The following is a 19,529-nucleotide window of genomic DNA, read 5'->3' on the forward strand; positions in this document are numbered from 1 at the left end:
CACATATAATATAGATTTTGTACTTGCCCAATTATAAGACATGGGTTTTGTGCACTAGCAGTTACTGTTATATATTTATAATTTTTGATATTTATCTTTTTGATTCATAGTAACGCGTATGTTTTTTTTTCACATTTGCATTGTTCAGATATGCCACTTCACAGGCAGGTTCATGACATTCCCCTAGACATACTATATTATTTAAATGAATAAGGCACTTTTAATGTTTAAATTTTAGCATTTAAAATTGCTGCTCCCTGCCAAAACAACATTTTCCAAAGTATTTTATTATTTTTTATGCTATGGTACATGTTCCTAAGGACAGTGCCCAGTCCCCCATGCCATTTGTTTGACAATCACTTGCCGATTAGCCTAGAAAATTGCAACCACTGATTTCTAAGAGTTATTTTCTATTTAGCACCTGAACTATCTATCCATTCAGTGGTATCCGACCCTTGGTGATTGCATGGACCGTCACTCGTAAGCGACTTTTTCAATGAATTCTCTTAGCAGTTATTTTACAGGGTAGGTTGCCAGGTTTGTCCCCAACCCCTACTATACAGGAAGATCCTGCATGGCCAGGGATGAAACTAGGACAATTTAGACAGGAGCCAATTAACCTTCTAGCATGTCTTTGGAATGCACAGGGAGAACATGCAAACTCCATGCAGGAGGCACCATGGTTGGGAATTGAACCCATGACCCATTTACTGCACGGCAGCTGTGCTAACCAGTAAGCCACTGTGCCACCTGAACTATCAATAGGTTCACAATAAAATCCTGGCTTTTGGCTCTTCACATTGCAACAAACAAGAAAGTGTCTTTTTTATCTTACTATACATGCCTAAATAGACATCCAAAATATAGAGTTCAAAGATGAGTGTACTTTGTCAGATTTGCTTCCACAAAGGAGATTTCTGATGAGTCCAATACCCGTATATGAAACCAAACTGATGCCAGGGTAATTTGTAAAGGGAAATAGTCGGGGGGGGGGGGGGGGCTGGGGGCGGAATCCTTGTTTTCTCCCACAAGATGACCCACAGCTTATAGTGGTAGGGTGAAAGGGCAAGTTTAAGATGATGGTAGAAGCTGATGCACAAGGGTGGACTAGAAAAGTGCCAACGCATATTCCCATGGGGACCATATGTTAGTGTACATGTGTAAGGTGTTATTTAAACACCTTGCAAATCTTTGAAACATCTTTATTTTATGCTTGTTGCAAACTTGAACAATTCAAATCAAGTATATGTTAGAGGAATAGGCAGGGGATACCTACACTGAAAAGTAGTCTAAATTATGTGTAGATCTCAGCTTAGAAAACTGCATTACCAGCTTCTTTAAAAAAAAAAAAAAAAAACTGCAAACTTTTCCAAAGTTCCCCTTACTGGCCTGCTATGTATTGTGGGTACCTTTGGGGTCTGTGTGCCATTTGTGCTTAAAACAAGCCAGAAGAGAGATATTATTTGCCAGCCAGTTTTTTTTTCTTTGTAAATGTCAGTGCTCCTGGCCACACCTGCTATTTGACACCTCCTTGCCTATTATCCCAGAAAATCAGTATTTTTCATTTGACCCATTCAGTTCTTGTTCACTTTCAAAAGGGTTGGGGTTTGTCATCTAAACTTCTTTGAAATTCGATGAAGTCCTGCTGAACTGAACCCAGGACAGTTCAGCTTATCATTGCTGGGGGGCATGAATGCTAGAAATGGTAACATCCTATGTTGAAAACATTAACGTCTTGGCTTAAACTCTGACCTGTTGGCTTTAATGCTTTCTGAGTCACTGGCCTGTAATAGTTATGCAAATTCAAAGTTCAACATGATTTTCCTGATATAATTGTTTGTTCCAGGTCAGTGTTTCTGCAAGTATTGAAGTTAAAGATAGCCAACCAACTAGCATTTTCAGTACGAGATCAGCAATGGCAAACTTCTTCTTTTGCCACTGGCCTTCAAAATCAAACCCCAGTTTGTTGTCTTTTACTTCAAGTGATTCTAAAGGCTTATGGGTTATTTTTTTAAATAATACCCATGTCTATACTTACCTGCTGTGTGTAGTAGTTTTGCACAGAGCAGCCTGGTTCCTCCTCTTCTCGGACCCCCCACAGACTCTCCTGGCCCCTCCCTCCTGTCAGGTACCCCCACAGTAAGCAGCTTGCTATGGGGGCACCCACTGCTCCATGTGTTCCTTCACACACGGAGCCATGGCTAGGCCCTGCCCCCTCTCTATTCTCATTGGCTAGCTGGCTTTGATTGACAGCAGTGGGAACCAATAGCTCCCGCTTCTGTCTCAGCCAATGAAAAGAGAGAGTCCCGGGATAGCCGAGACTCCAGTGCACATCACTGGATCAAGAAGGGGTTTAGGTGAGTATTGGGGGGGGAGGGCTGGAGGGGACGCTGCACACAGAAGGTTTTTCACGTTCATGCATAGAATGCATGAAGGTAAAAACCATGAGCCTTTAGAACAGGGAGGTCTGGTTGGTAACATTTTCTTTCTGCAGAGGTCCAAAACTAATTTTTCTTCTACTACACAGGTCTTTCACATCACAGCCCCCTTTACATTAATATGCTCAGTCCCCCCTTTCCCATCACAGCCCCCCGTACATCACAACTCCCATTCACATCGGAGCCCCACAACATTATAGCCCCACTTACATCACAGCCCTCCTTCACATCATAGGCTTTCCTTGACATCACAGTCCCCCTTGCAATCACAACCCCCCACATCACAGCTCCCCCTCTCTTGACATCACAGACCCTTCATATCACAGCTCCCTTCTCTCACATCATACCCCCCCATATCACAGCTCTCCTCACATCACAGCCCCCCAGTATTACAGCTCCCCCCTCTCACATCACAACTCCATCCTATCATAGCCCCCATTACACAGCTCCCCCCTCATGTCACAGCCCCCCATATCACAGTTCCCCCTCTCACAGCACCCCCATTTCACAGCTCCCCCCTCTCACTTCTCAGTCCCCAATATCACAGCTCTCCCCCTCTCACTTCACAGCTCCCCATATCACAGCTCCCCCCTCTAACAGCACCCTCATATCACAGCTTCCCCTTCTCACAGCCCCCACATCACAGCTCCCTCATATAACAGTTCCCCAATCTCACAGCCCCCTCATATCACAGATCCCCCCTCTGATATCACAGCCCCATCTACCCCATAATCTTCCCCATACCTTAACGCATTGTGGAGGGTGGGAGGAATGGTGGGGTGGACTCCTGTACGTACTCATCTGCCGTTGCCGCTGCTGTTGAAGTCACAGCAGGGAAGAGGGCAGGAGGAATGTAAGGGAGGACTCCTCTTCGGAATGTACTGGCTTGCCATCGCCACCACTGAACTCAGAGCAGGGTGGGAGGAATGGAAGGAAGGACTCTTCCCAACTCTTCCTGGTAAAAAGAGAGTGATCCGGATGAAAGGTTGGCTCCACTTCCCCGCTGCGCTGTAGACCTGCAGTGTTTCCTGCCCTCCTCCCTGCTCTGAGTTCAGTGGCGGCAAACCAGTAGATTCAGATGAGGGTCTTTCCTTCCATTCCTCCTGCCCTCTTCCCTGCTGGAATTCAACAGCAACGGCGAAGACGGCAGTGGCAGAAAAGTACATACAGAACAGGAGTCTACCCTGCCATTCCTCTCGATTACTAACAGCTGCAGTGACAGGAGGAGAGGAGTCCACTCAGGCTGCTAAGTGGTGTGGCTGCAGTCCGGACAGGACTGTCACTCAGTCCGTATTAGGACCATGGTCCACCATTTAATGATGCCTGCTTTAGAACCACTTCATGTACTATGACAGTATGTCACAGGGAAAGGACGTGATGGGAAATGTCTCCAATAGAACAGCGGCAGCAACATGTGGAAAGTTAGAAACTGTCAGTTTGTTGTCACAAGGATAAGAAATGAGAGGGAATCTATAAAGTGGTCACAAAATGCAATAAAAACCTGAATGAGTTCCTACACTTCTTTATTACAGTCAGGTCCATAAATATTGGGACATCGACACAATTCTAACATTTTTGACTCTATATACCACCACAATGGATTTGAAATGAAACGAACAAGATGTGCTTTAACTGCAGACTGTCAGCTTTAATTTGAGAGTAATTTTAGAGTAGGAATTACAACAGTTTGCATATGTGCCTCCCACTTGTTAAGGGACCAAAAGTAATGGGACAGAATAATAATCATAAATCAAACTTTCACTTTTTAATACTTGGTTGCAAATCCTTTGTAGTCAATTTCGGCCTGAAGTCTGGAATGCATAGACATCACCAGACGCTGGGTTTCATCCCTGGTGATGCTCTGCCAGGCCTCTACTGCAACTGTCTTCAGTTCCTGCTTGTTCTTGGGGCATTTTCCCTTCAGTTTTGTCTTCAGCAAGTGAAATGCATGCTCAATCGGATTCAGGTTTAGATGTCGTTTGGCAAACTCTAATCTGGCCTTCCTGTTTTTGAGGCTCACCAATGGTTTACATCTTGTGGTGAACCCTCTGTATTCACTCTGGTGAAGTCTTCTCTTGATTGTTGACTTTGACACACATACACCTACCTCCTGGAGAGTGTTCTTGATCTGGCCAACTGTTGTGAAGGGTGTTTTCTTCACCAGGGAAAGAATTCTTCGGTCATCCACCACAGTTGTTTTCCGTGGTCTTCCAGGTCTTTTGGTGTTGCTGAGCTCACTGATGCGTTCCTTCTTTTTAAGAATGTTCAAAACAGTTGTTTTGGCCATGCCTAATGTTTCTGCTATCTCTCTGATGGGTTTGTTTTGTTTTTTCAGCCTAATGATGGCTTGCTTCACTGATAGTGACAGCTCTTTGGATCTCATCTTGAGAGTTGACAGCAACAGATTCCAAATGCAAATAGCACACTTGAAATGAACTCTGGACCTTTTATCTGCTCATTGTAATTGGGATAATGAGGGAATAACACACACCTGGCCATGGAACAGCTGAGAAGCCAATTGTCCCATTACTTTTGGTCCCTTAACAAGTGGGAGGCACATATGCAAACTGTTGTAATTCCTACACCGTTCACCTGATTTGGATGTAAATACCCTCAAATTAAAGCTGACAGTCTGCAGTTAAAGCACATCTTGTTCGTTTTATTTCAAATCCATTGTGGTGGTGTATAGAGCCAAAAATGTTAGAATTGTGTCGATGTCCCAATATTTATGGACCTGACTGTATATATAAAATTTAAAAAAAAATGTTTTGGCTGTAGTTAGGTTTGTATTACATTGTCTAGCTTGGAATGTGACCATGCTCCTGCAAATCATCCATAAACAGGTATTTATGTTTGACTTGCAAAACTAGAATTTATGAATGCGGGATCTGCTTTAAAAATAGCTGGTAAAATAAGGTCATTGCTTCTGTATTTCACTGGAAAAATGTCAACTAGAATGTTGTAGTTTAATAGTTTTGTTGTTTTGCAGGCATGAAAATTGAGAAGCCATATAATACCATGTCATGCTGTCCCAAGCATGAACCTTATACCCTTTGATTATTGTAATCCATGTAGCCATGATGAAATACAGTTATGCAACCAAGGCTAAGTTACAGATTAACGTTAGTAGAGCAATATGCAGACTGCATCTACCTGTAGAAAACATTCAGTTTTCTGTTCTAAATGCTCTAAATGTAAGGCAATATCTTAACTGACTGCTATAGGTTTCTGCAAAATGACTTTACTTCCAAAAAAGTTTTTTTCCCTTATGAAGTGAATGTGAAATTATCGATTGCGTTAAAGCAAACACTTTTTTTTTAATACATATGTGCTAAAATGCATGACACATCTTCTTCTCAAGGGAATGCCATGTCACTGAACAGTTACTAACCTTGAAAGGATAACATCCGTTTGATGTCCTGTATAATTTGTTGAATTTTGAAATATTTGAAACACTGCCCAGACTGTAAACATACATTTTAAACAACTCTCAGTTGTTCCAAAAAAAATTGGCACAGTGATATCACGGTTGAAAACTTCAAATGTTGCTAATTTAAAATATATCAATATATGGAAAAAAACTATTTCTTGTTTTAATGGCTGATAACAAATACTATTAAGACTACATACTGTGTATTCTTTCTCGCTCATTAAAGTGATTCTAAAGGCTCAGTTTTTTTTTTAAATAACAAATGTCAAAACTAATCGCTCTGTGCAATGGTTTTTCACAGAGCAGCCCCAATTCTTTTCTTCTGGAGTCCCCTGCCAGTACTCCTGGCCCCTCCCCCCTGCCAAGTACCCCCATAGCAAGCTGCTTGCCATGGAGCAATAGTGGGTGCTCATTCCCGAGCTGGCTCTGTGTGACCATAAGGCACACAGAGCATGGCTCGGCCCCCACTCCCTCCTCACTGGCTGTGATTGGCAGCTGCAGGAGCCAATGACTCCCGCTGTTGAATCTGTCCAATGACACATCACTGCGCACAGTGTGCACATTGCTGGATCGAGACTGGCCTAAGGTAAGTATAAGGGGGATGGGGGAGGAGCTGCTTGCAGAAGGATTTGTACCCTAATGCATAGAATGCATTAAGGTAAAAAAGCTTCTGCTTTAGAACCACTTTAAGGGATGCAAGATTTAGAACAATTATACTGCAAGAGGATTTGGATACTGGCAACAACAAAGAATGAACAGTCTGGTATAACCCATCCCACTCCCAGCATGCTTCACTTTTTTGCTAGTGTCCTAGGAATTGGTTGCCAGCCTTTAGGGCTGGGATGGAATCCTACACATCTTCTTGATGCAAGCGGCTTGGGCACTGTAGGAATCTCATCTCCCAGTCAACATTTTAGAATTTTGGGCAATTTTGTTCTCCCTGCAGTGCTGGACCTCCTGATTGGAGGGTCATTTGATCTGGATTCAGTCAGACAATGCCATAGCAGTGGTGTACATCAACTATCAATGAGAAACTAGAAGTCTTCCTGAGACAAGAAGGGTATAAAGGATTCTGTCCTGGGCAGCCTCATCAGCTGTTCACATCCCATGCATAGACAATTGGCAAGCAGACTACCCCAGCAAGCAGTGCTTGGACCCAAATGAATAGTTCTTATGCCCAGAAGTGTTTCAGGACCTGGGTTCCAGGTTCAACAACAAACTGGACAGGTTTATCTCCAGGTGCAGAAATCTTCTGGTGGAAACAATGGTTGTTCTGGTGGCTCCATGGAATCAGTATAACCTGATCTATGCCTTTTTTCTCCTCTGAAACTTCTTCCTTGTCTGCTTGACAAGAGGGCATTCTGGTGATACTCATAGTTCTAAACTAGTCCAAGGGGATATGGTACTCTGACCTGACTGAGCAGTGTCTGATCGACCCGATCTTCTATCCCAAGGACCAATTTACCACCTTTCTTCATGGTTGGCAGCTTTAGAAGCATGGCTGTTGAAGCACAGGTTTTAAAAGACAGGGGCCTCTCTAATTTGCTAATTCCCACATTGTTAAAAGCTAGGAAGTCTACATTCCACAAGGTCTACCATCACACATGGAATGCATGCTACCGTGGTGCAAGGACTAAAGTGTTCACCTCAGGAAATACTCTGTGGGACAGATCCTCACCTTGTTTACAATCAGCTTGAATCAAAATTTGGCCCTGAATACCATTAAGGGGCAAATCTTGGGCAATGCTATCCTATTTGAAAAATCACTAACCACTGGTAACTCCATGGATTTGAATTTGGTTCTTTCAAGCACTTTTCGACCAATCAGTTTAATTCCCCTTGCCATGCTTACTCTTAATGTTGTTTTCACCATCATCTTTGCAAGGAGTGTGTCTGATATAGCAACCTTGTCTTGTAAAGAACCCTTTCTGGTCTTACACAAAGGTAAGGTTGTGTTTCAGCCCAGAGCCTTCTTCCTTCCCAAGGTAGCTTCGGCCTTTCACCACAATCAGGACACTGATTTCTTGTCTCTCTGTCCAGAGTCAGTATATCATAAATACATTTCTCCTCCATGTCTGTTGTGTGGGTTTAACTTGCAGCCTCTGCTTCCATTACAAACATCTCTGATAGTCCCAGTAAAGGGGAACTGGCTTTTCATTACACCATTCCCCAGTAGCTCAAACATATCATTGTTCAAGCTTTTAGTCTTAAACACTGGGCTCCAGCCTTTCCTGTTAAAGCTCATTCTACTAGATCTGTGAGTGTTTCTTGAGCTTTTTGGCATCAGACGACTGTTTCCCAGATTTGCAAAACTGCCACCTGTTATAGTTTGCAAGTATTTTCTAAATTTTACTAGGTGGATGTTCAGGCCTCATCTGATGTCTTGTTTGGGAATAAAGTCCTTCAGGCAACTCTTTGAGCTGCAGACAGCCCTCCGTTTTTTTTTTTTTGCCAACCCCTCACTTGGACGGCTTTTAGACATGCAATGTTTCTCTGAATCCTGTTCCTGAATACATTTAATATAGAATTTTTGTATTTACCATAAAATGCATTTCTTGAAGTTCATTAAGGGACTGTTTTGTGATCCTATTCCCTTTACTGCTTCTCTACAAACTGAGGCAAGCTAGAAGTGGAAGGAGTTATACCAGAGCCATCACTGTTGTTGCCAGTGTCCAAATTCTCCTGTGTAGTTTAGGTCAAAGTACACTTGACATCAGAGATATATAGACTGCCACTGCTAGCCTGCTTCTGATAATGCTAGTCTAATATTAATATTTCTGAACTGTAACCGCAGATGCAGAATTCTTTGTACTCAGTCTTTTTGTTTGAGTTGATTGTAGCCGTATTAATGCATTTGCGACAGAAACAATTGAGTACTGTCCGTGATACTTTTTTATTTGCACTAACATACAATTTTGAGGACAAGCTTTCAGGGAATGTCCCCTTCTTCAAGGTCTAAGCAGTACAGATCCAGAAACTTCAAATTGGGCACCCTTTGCAGGGCTTCCTTGGGCACACCTATAAGTTTGTTGTACCATTCTCCTGACAAACCTCCAAACCCAGACACATCCATCGGATTGCCAGACAGAGAAGTGTGACTTGTCACTCCAGAGAACACATCTCCACTGCTCTAGAGTCCAGTGGTGGCGTGCTCTACACCTCTGCATCTGACGCTTTGCACTGCACTTGGTGATGTAAGGCTTGGATGCAGCTGCTCGGCCATGGAAACAAATTCCATGAAGCTCTCTACGCACTGTTGTGCAAATCTGAGGTCAGGAGTCCATAACTGGTGTAATATCGCTGTTGTACTTTGTTACAATAGAAGTGCAGAATTCTAATTCACTCCAGATTAAAAAGTGTAAATTGTATACCAATGTGCCCAATAACAATGTCCCAAATATTACCATGGTTCGCGGAAAAATATGCAAAACTGTACATTCTTAAATTGGAGAAAACATGAATATAGTGGATGCATGCAATATTTCATCTTATCCTGTCATGTAACAGGATACAGTGGCTTCCCATTTGGCACAGTCCTCAACTTTGTGATGAACAAATGGAGGAAGTAATGTTAACAGTCATTAGTCTGTATGACTCCCATATAAATACATTATAAATTCCCATATTCCCGATAGAAAACACACACCTAATATCTAATGCAGTCTGCTGGTTATAATGTGGTGACAATAAAAGGATTTCTTGGCAGAGCAGGCTATACTTTGCACACATTGTTGGCGAAAATGAGTTCCTAATACACATCTTTTCAAACAAATTATTGTCATATGATGATAGCCCATATCCTCTATAATTGTGATAATGATAGGATGTAAAAAAACCAAGGAATTCTTGTTGTGTATCAGCCAAGCAGATAAATTCCAACCACTGGTGATAACCAGCTAGTGCACTCAGTTAAATGGATGCCAAATGGTACAGCCATCCAGTCTAGATAAAGGGATAAGGGTCTTTTTCCTTAAAAAATGCACAGTTCAGCTGAATATTATACTACTCTCACTAGCCACTATGTGGTCCACATCTAATGACAGTGTATCTCCAAGACAAGTGTGATATGGCAGAAAATTCACAAGCCTCATACATTTCATCTATGAATTGGACTTCCTCAAAAAGGAGCTGCATAATTTTCATCAGGCATAGCTCTGATAAAAAGCTGTACTATCCAGCATCAGAAGATGGCACATGTGGAGGTGGAGACTAAAATTGCCTTCACTTTTCAACCAGAGCTAATGCATCGCACAGCCAGAAGTTGCATTCCCCCAACCAGAACATCAGATGCATTTTTAGGAGCCCAGACCTTATAATAACTATCAATCTAAGAACAGACTAAGCAAGCAAACACATTTAAATATATTTAAAAAAAAAGCATACATCTATTATACATTACTTTATAAATATGAATGCAGGATACAACACCATCTCTGTAATAGATTCATACTTACATGCTTTGTGGGCAGCCCATTCATTATATTCAATTCTGTTATCTTCAAATGGAGTATTTTTGTAAGCAAATATGTAGCGTACAATCTCTCCTCTCCCTTTGAAATTGAAATAGGTCAGCTTGTAGTTGGGCATGGTTTACTGTTGTAATGACTACAACATAAAAGAACATAAAAAATACATATAAGTACTGATAATAAGCAAAGATGTCATGATCAATAAAAGTTTCAGGTTTTCAAGTTTTCTATAAGCTTGTTTGCAAATCTTACTAAATGTAGAGAGTTGATTTGTGAAAAAGGTTTGGTGGTATTATGGAAATGTGTCATTACATGTTAAATCGGATCTGGAAATAGCTGGGAACATGTGATTCTAATTATAGATATGAAAAAAGAGCCATTTGGTTGGATATTGGAGCAGAAAACTTTAACTCTATTGCTAAAAGTATTGGGACACCCCTCCAAATCATTGCATTCAGGTGTTCCAATCACCTCCATGGCCACAGGTGTATAAAATCAAGCACCTAGGCATGCAGACTGCTTCTACAAACATTTGTAAAATAATGGGTCGCTCTCAGGAGCTCAGTGAATTCAAGCGTGGTGTCGTGATATGTTGCCACCTGTAATAAGTCCATCCGTGAAATTTCCTTGCTACTAAATATTTCACGGTCAACTGTTAGTGGTATTATAACAAAGTAGAAGCGCATGCTAAAGCACACCTTTGGGATGAATTAGAGCGGAGACTGTGAGCCAGGCCTTCTTGTCTGACATCAGTGCCTGACCTCACAAATGCGCTTCTGGAAGAATGGTTAAACATTCCCATAGACACGCTCCTAAACCTTGTGGACAGCCTTCCCAGAAGAGTTGAAGCTGTTATAGCTGCAAAGGGTGGGCCAACTCAATATTGAACCCCATGGATTAAGATTGGGATGCTATTAAAGTTCATGTGCGTGTAAAGGCAGGGGTCCCAATACTTTTGGCAATATAGTGTAAATGGCAACAAAGCATTATATGCACATATCTTCTTACTGTACATATTCAATGTTACAATCAGTAAGAAAAAGTAGATTACTACACTTCAACATCTAATGTTCCTGCAAGTAAGCATGTAACAGTCCTGCTATATTTTCCATAACAGGTAAGTCATTTTAAAGTGGTTCTAAAGGCTGAAGGTTTTTTTACCTTCAAGCATTCTGTGTATCTGTCTAATAATGTACGAACATGTCAACTGACATAGAAATTTGATGTACAGCAAGCATGGTTCAGAAGATCTTATTTTCATACATAGTCAAGCATTGCCTTACACTCTATTGACCTGTATGGCATTGAAGGAGTCTTGCCATCACTACAACCCCTGGCAAAAAGTATGGAATCACCACTCTTGGAAAATGTTCATTCAATTGTTTAATTATGTAGAAAAAAAAACTAATCACGGACGATTTTCATTTAACATTCCAACCTTCTGGCTTTAAGAAACATAAAAAACAAAGAAAACTGTTGTCAACTGCAGCTGTTTTTGCAGATCAAGTGGATCTGTCAGAATCTCCGTCCATGACTGTATTCTTCCCATACTGGTGTGTATGTATATGCTTATGGTTAATGTTATATGTTGGCTGCAGTAGTTCCTCTTCTCTCAATTACTTTGTTTAGATTCCTGGTCAATTTCTCAAGAAGGGAATCCCCTCTACTCATAGAGGCCCTGTCCTGGGTGGCGGCACTGACAACTTTATTATCAAACCTACTCTTCCACTTAGCGAACGTTTGGTTCTCTTCTTTACCTACAGATTTAGCACAACATCCTGTATGGGGAGAACCATTTCTCATAACCCCCGCCTCCCCAAAAAGACACTACAGAGGTCTTTAGTCTACATAAACTGTTGGATTGTCAAAAATAACAATTGTTCATATGCTGATATTATAAAATGAAATTGTATGTTGTGACTATATACTGTATTTATCTCCTTTAAAAAGAAATCATTATAAAATCATTAACTGCTTCCACACTGCCCTATAGCAGAAATACAGCTACAGGGCAGAGCCATACAAAGCAGTGTGCTAACAGTGTAAAGCACACACACAGCCAACATAGTAAAATGGCACACAGTTAACCCTTTGATCGCCCAACATGTTAACCCCTTCCTGCCCAGTACCATTAGTACAGTGTCAGTCCTTTTTATTAGCACTGATCACTATATTGGTGTCACTGGGGATGTCAGTGACACTAAGTCAGTTCCCCCCCAATGTCAGAATGCCCACTGCAGTCCCACTATAAGTCACTGATCGCTGCCATTACTAGTAAAAAAAACAAACCAATCCATTATATATACACTAGTATAATATGCCATATGTAAACACTATAACTTTCATGTAAACCAATTAATTAACACGTACTGGGATTTTTGTTTAGCAAAAACATGCCGCTGAATACATTTTGGCCTAAATTTATGCCGAAATTTGATTTTTAAAATTTTTTTACTGGACATGGTTTAATAGCAAAAAATCAAAAATATTTTTTTTTTCAGACTTGGTCTTGTTTGTTTATAGTGGAAAAAATAAAAAATTTAAAAATTACCACCAAAAGAAAGCTCTATTTGTGGGGAAACACGGACATAAATCTCATTTGGGTGCAGTGTTGCATTACCGCGCAATTATTTATTTATTTCAGGTACTTATATAGCACCGTCAGTTTATGCAGCACTTTACATATACAGTCATGGCCGAAATTGTTGGCACCCTTGATATTTCTCCAGGAAATCATGTATTTCTCACGAAACGTATTGCATTAACACATGTTTTGCTATACACATGTTTATTCCCTTTGTGTGTATTGGGACAAAACAAAAAAAGGGAGGAAAGAAAGCAAATTCGACATAATGTCACACAAACCTCCAAAAATGGACTGGACAAAAGTATTGGCACCCTTTCACAACTGCGGATAAATAAGAATGTTACAAGCATGTGATGCTCCTGTAAACTCACCTGGGGCAAGTAACAGGTGTGGGCAATATAGAAATCACACCTGAAAGCAGATAAAAAGGAGAGACGTTCACTTAACCTTTGCATTGTGTGTCTGTCTGTGCCACACTAAGCATGGACAACAGAAAGAGGAGACGAGAACTGTCTGAGGACCTGAGAACCAAAATTGTGGCAAAATATCAACAATCTCAAGGTTACAAGTCCATCTCCAGAGAACTAGATTTGCCTTTGTCCACAGTGCGCAACATTATCAAGAAGTTTGCAACCCATGGCACTGTAGCTAATCTCCCTGGTCGTGGACGGATGAGGAAAATTGATGAAAGATTGCAACGCAGAATAGTCCGGATGGTGGATAAGCAGCCCCAAACATGTTCCAAAGACATTCAAGCTGTCCTGCAGGCTCAGGGAGCATCAGTGTCAGCGCGAACTATCCGTCGACATTTAAATGAAATGAAACGCTATGGCAGGAGACCCAGGAGGACCCCACTGCTGACACAGAGACATAAAAAAGCAAGACTACAGTTTGCCAAAATGTACTTGAGTAAGCCAAAAGCCTTCTGGGAAAACGTCTTGTGGACAGATGAGACCAAGATAGAGCTTTTCGGTAAAGCACATCATTCTACTGTTTACCGAAAACGGAATGAGGCCTACAAAGAACAAAACACAGTACCTACGGTAAAATATGGTGGAGGTTCAATGATGTTTTGGGGTTGTTTTGCTGCCTCTGGCACTGGGTGCCTTGACTGTGTGCAAGGCATCATGAAATCTGAGGATTACCAAAGGATTTTGGGTCGCACTGTAGGGCCCAGTGTCAGAAAGCTGGGTTTGCGTCCAAGATCCTGGGTCTTCCAGCAGGACAATGACCCCAAACATACGTCAAAAAGCACTCAGAAATGGATGGCAAAGAAGCGCTGGAGAGTTCTGAAGTGGCCAGCAATGAGCCCAGATCTAAATCCCATTGAACACCTGTGGAGAGATCTTAAAATTGCTGTTGGGAAAAGGTGTCCTTCCAATAAGAGAGACCTGGAGCTGTTTGCAAAGGAAGAGTGGTCCAAAATTCCGGGTGAGAGGTGTCAGAAGCTTATTGATGGTTATAGGAAGCGACTGATTTCAGTTATGTTTTCCAAAGGGTGTGCAACCAAATATTAAGTTAAGGGTGCCAATACTTTTGTCCAGCCCATTTTTGGGGTTTTGTGTGACATTATGTCATATTTGCTTTTCTGCCTCTGTTTTATATTTGTTCCAATACATACAAAGGGAATAAACATGTGTATAGCAAAACATGTGTTAATGCAATACCTTTTTTGTGTGAAATACTTGATTTTCAGGAAAAATATCAAGGGTGCCAACAATTTCGGCCATGACTGTATATTGTACATTCACATCAGTCCCTAACCCTCAAGGGGCATACAATCTAAGGTCCCTAACTCACATTCATATACAAAGGCCAATTTAGACAGGATCCAATTAACCTACCAGAATGTCTTTGGAGTGTGGGAGGAAACCGGAGTACCAGGAGGAAACCCACACAGGCACAGTGAGAACATGCAAACTCCAGGCAGGTGGTGCCGTGGCAGGGATTTGAACCAACGACCCAAGTACTGCCAAGCGGAAGTGCTAACCATTTAGCCACTGTGCTGCCCAATTGACAGTTAAAGTAACGCAGCGCCGCATTGCAAAAAATGGCCTGGTCAAAAAGGGGAGTAAATCCTCAGGAGGGCAAGTGGTTAATGAATCATTATAGTTTCCCTTTAGATGTTGTTGCTTTGTTTGATTAAACATGACAAGGAAGAAGAAGAGAGGGGAAAAAAAAACATGACAAGGGAATGAGTTTGTTAAAGTGTATTTCTAGCAAAAACTTTTTTTTTTTGCTTTAGATGCAGTAGGAGTTATTACATGGACACATATAGTAAATAGAAAGCAACCTTACAGATGTTCAAAACTTTTTTAATTCAATGCAAAGCCAAAAGAATTTTGGCAGGAGTTCCCCTCTTTAATTTGCATATATGGTATGTGTATGTGGGAGATGGTATGTGAATGTGGGTGATAAGGTGTAAAGCTTTCTGTTGATTCAAATTACTGTGGCAAGTGATCCATACACCTTTTACTTTCAAAACAGACAACTGAAGTATAAAAGAATTAATATGTATCACAGAGCATTTGTATGAAAACAGATGGGCACAGTTTGGTTTTAATGAATACTGGTATAAGGCAATTATGAACATACTAGCAAATGTGTGCCTGTTTATATTGCACATTTCTAGAAACTAAAGTTTTTATAAAACAATAGCTAACTTTAAGGGCTCACTCACATGGGCATATGCACATTTTCTGCATGGAATGCGGATTCTTGCTGGCAGAGCTAGCAGAAGATCTTGTGTAGATTCACGCCTAAAGTATTTGCGTTTTACATGCATTTAGATATGTACAAATCTTTTCCTCCATACAATCTGCAGATATGTATGCAGATGCCAATTAATTTTTTGCACACCACTAAACACGGCATGCAATTTTGTTTGTAGCAGCAGCTATGTGTATGGCCCCATTGATTTCTATAGTGCTGTGTTTTGATGAGTGCAGAACTATATGCTGTATGCATCTAAACGCAGCATTTTAGATATGCAAGTGAACAAGCTTCTGGATCCTGAGGGTAAATCTAATTTTTGTGTGAAACATTACCTCTTGGTGAAAAGGCAGCACAAAGGTTCAACAGAAAACAATGGCAGAATCCCCTTCCACTGAAAGCCAAAGTTCTACTTGAAATTGGGTTTTATAAAAGATAGGATGTATGAATTGCAATGCAAGTACAATACAGTACTGATCCCGTGTCGATAAGCCACCATATACAGGGGACACTTCTGAATGATGGAAACTGACTGCTGGAAAAAGAAGGTTAAAAAACGTTTGTTTAGCCGCGTTTATGAGTGTTTGCGTTTAGAAGTGTTTTTTAAAGATAACCTCAGGAGACCTTCCCAAATGCCCAGAATGCACTGAAAAACAGTAAAAAATTAACTACTTCAGACATTTTGAGAGAAATAGAGAGAGCAGAAGCAGGGAGAGCAGTATTTGTTGAGATTAGCTGTTTTTTTGTGGTGTTTGGATGTGTTCCATCTCATTTCTGTGCAGAAATTATTGCGGCAGTGTCTAATATATTTTCTTTCATGTGAAACCTCAAAGTACGGTGTATCAGGTCCATTTGAGTACCGGGAAAACGCTATGCATGCATTTTTCATGCTGAAAAAAAGGCTCTGGACAGCATCTGGAAATGGAAGAGTTAAAAAAATTAGCAAACACTTATAAACGCGGTTAGCTGCATTTAGCCGCGTTTACAAGCATTTGGCGTTTGAAACGCTGATAAAATCTACTCCTGAATGAAAGTTTTCTGCATTCAAAAAAACTCAACTGCCTGTAAACAACATAGTGTACATGGACACATAGGAAAACATTAGGGTGTGTTCAGGGACTGCTGGAAAAAACGCTGAACGGCTCTTAAACGTGAGTTTATCAGCTGCAGTGTACATGAACCCTAAAGGATTTGCTGCTGGGTATTGAAGTTCAGTGACACATTTCTAATGTCATATGATTTTTATGATGGAACATTGTGGTTCTCTACTACTCCTTTATGAGGATTATGAGAATTTCTGGGTCATACAAACCCATGTCTGTAGGTGCCATGCAATCCGATCACAATGAATCTGACCCTTAAGCACACAAAACGAGAACTTTATCTAGGGTTTAGTCCTGATACTCATTGTGTAGGTGACACAAGGCAAGATAAGATTAAAAAATGACATTTCTCCTATTTGTTAAGCCAGTGCTGATGTAATCATTTCTTAGGCACTGGGTCATGGGCCACATGTATGAATAAAGAAGTTAACAAGAAACGTTTCGTATTATCAGTAGTAACCAGTCGGCTTCCAAAATTTGGGCTACATTAGGAGCTGAATCACACTGTTGCAATCATTGCAGTAAGGTTGGTGTGATATTCAAAAATGCACTAAAACGCATTAAAAAAATGTTACTTTTTTATCCTGTCCTTTTACGTTTTCTGCTCATTAACGCATATTAACGCATGACACAAAATGTATTGACAGGCATACATCCTCAAGACACTCGAGAACGGAAAGGTATCAATGGGCCCTTGCACTTTTGCCTCTTTCATCCAGCTGATTTTTGATTTTTTTTTCTTATAGTGACCTTTTTATTGATTTTCAAACATTTACAACTAACAGGGTTGCATAGAAACACGATATGACAAACATAGAGCAGCAAGAAAACAGAAAAACAGGCTGATCGATGAGAGGTACATAGATACATACAATGTCAATACATAACAGTGAATTGGCAATCAGTTTCAGACAGGTGAGCGCACAAGTCAGAATTAGAAGTATTCCACAGTTCCCAAACTGCTTCAAAGCTGGGAACAGAATTAGCATGCAAAGCAGTTAGGTACTCCATTTTTCTAATCTCTGAATCTCTGCTATAACCTTCATCAACTCCGATAGCGTAGGAGACGTAGTAGAAAGCCAATGCATAGGAATGGTTCTCCTGGCCGCAATTAAAATGTGAGAGGAAAGTTTCCTTGCAAATTTACAGAGGCCTGAAAAAGATGTGCCCAACGAAAAGTGGATGGGCTCAAATGGAATCCTGCAAAAGTAGCTGTAGTAGGTTAAGGACCTCTCTCCAAAAGAGTGCAATGAACTGGCAAGCCCAAAAAATGTGGAAAAGAGTGCCAGTTTCCTCGCCACAATACCAGTATACAGAAGAAATATTCGGATTACGAGCATGGAGAATCTCAGGGGTCTTATACCAAAATATCAGGATTTTGTAAGTGTTTTCTTTATATACTACACATATAGAAGATCCGGAAGCAGCCTCCCAAATCCTGCTCCATTGATCTAAGGCAATGTCACATTGGAGGATATGGGGCCATTTACCCATATAAAGGTGAGTATCAATAGAAAGGCAGCTGGCGTCTAAAAGCAGATTATATGTAGAGGAAATTATGCCCCGTTGGTATGGGCCTTGGATACCGATACTCTCAAAGGGGGTAGGCTTCTCAAGGGTCAGAGAGGAGGCTCTGAAGAAAAAGAAATGACGTATTTGTAGATAAACATAATATTGATGGGGTGGCTTTTTGAATGTCAGAGAAGGATTTAAACTTACGAGTCACTTTATGGACCAAGTGTTGCAACTGAAATAGGTTGGCCTCGGTCCAGGGACTCACATGAGCCAGGCTATCTGGGAGACATGGATTAAATTGGTTAAGGGGGAACACAGGGAGGACAGGGTGAATTTAACCCTACACCGCCTCCATATAGATAACGTGAACTGCATGGGTCCAAGTAGGAGACATTTGTAAGAGGAGGTGTCAGTGTTGGTCATAGACCAGAGAAGAGAGCAAGGGTGCGTCAGACTTAGTTGTAGTCATTCAATTTAGGCCCATTTATTTGGGGGGCACTGGGAGGACCATGAGGCAAGAGCCCGGAGGTGGGTAGCTAAATAGTTTTAGATGTATTAACTTGATATCCCAACAAGGCACTGAAGAGCTGTAAAGTACGATGCAAAACAGGTAAGGTAGTGTGAGGCTCCGTCAGCATCAGCAAGATATCAACAGTGAACAGGGACAATTTAAGTCACTGTTATGGGTGTGTATCACTTGGATGTCTGGGTTGGATCTAATAGCTATGGCCAGGGGTTCTAGACAGAGGATAAACAACAAAGGGGAAAGTGGACATCCCTGGTGCGTACCATTTGACATCCACAAGGAAGTTGATAAAAACTATGCCAATTTGACCTGGGAGATGGGGGTGGAGTAAAGAGCTTTCAGAGCGGCTATAAATAGACCGCTAAACCCAAATCTCTCCAGGACCAGAAACATATAAGGCCAGCTAAGTCAGTCAAATGCTTTCTGGGAATCCAACCTTAAGAAAGTAGGAGTCGAGGACTTATTAACAAGATCGATCAGGTCAATAGTCCTCCTAGTGTTATCCACGGCATGTCTAGCAGGTACAAAACACACCTGGTGTCCACCGTCAGAGAAGGGGCCACTGGTGAGGGATGTGAAGCTGCAGGTGGATCTGTGTCCATCCCCTCCATCTCAGCGGATCCCCTGGAGCACTCCCTGGGGCTGCAGCCACTACTTGAGGCCGGGGATGCAAGCCTAGGATCTGGAGGAGGCAGCGTGGGCCGCTTCCATCGCCCGATTTTTCCCATGGGAATGCCTGGATGTGCCTA

General features: G+C 41.4%; 1 protein-coding gene across 1 annotated transcript in view; it reads right to left on the reverse strand.

The window, feature by feature from the left end:
• LOC149450656 (hematopoietic prostaglandin D synthase-like) overlaps positions 1 to 19,529 on the reverse strand; it is a 55,910-nt gene that overhangs the window by 22,738 nt on the left and 13,643 nt on the right. Inside the window, exon 2 of the mRNA XM_089691628.1 lies at positions 10,323 to 10,473. Within this exon, the coding sequence (XP_089547754.1) occupies positions 10,323 to 10,455 (133 nt within the window). The 5' untranslated portion in view covers positions 10,456 to 10,473. The remainder of the gene's footprint in view (positions 1 to 10,322; positions 10,474 to 19,529) is intronic.

This window comes from Staurois parvus, unplaced genomic scaffold, assembly GCF_062004578.1.
Source record: "Staurois parvus isolate SC_StPar_1 unplaced genomic scaffold, SC_StPar_1.0 ptg000566l, whole genome shotgun sequence".
In the NCBI taxonomy this organism is placed as follows: domain Eukaryota; kingdom Metazoa; phylum Chordata; class Amphibia; order Anura; family Ranidae; genus Staurois; species Staurois parvus.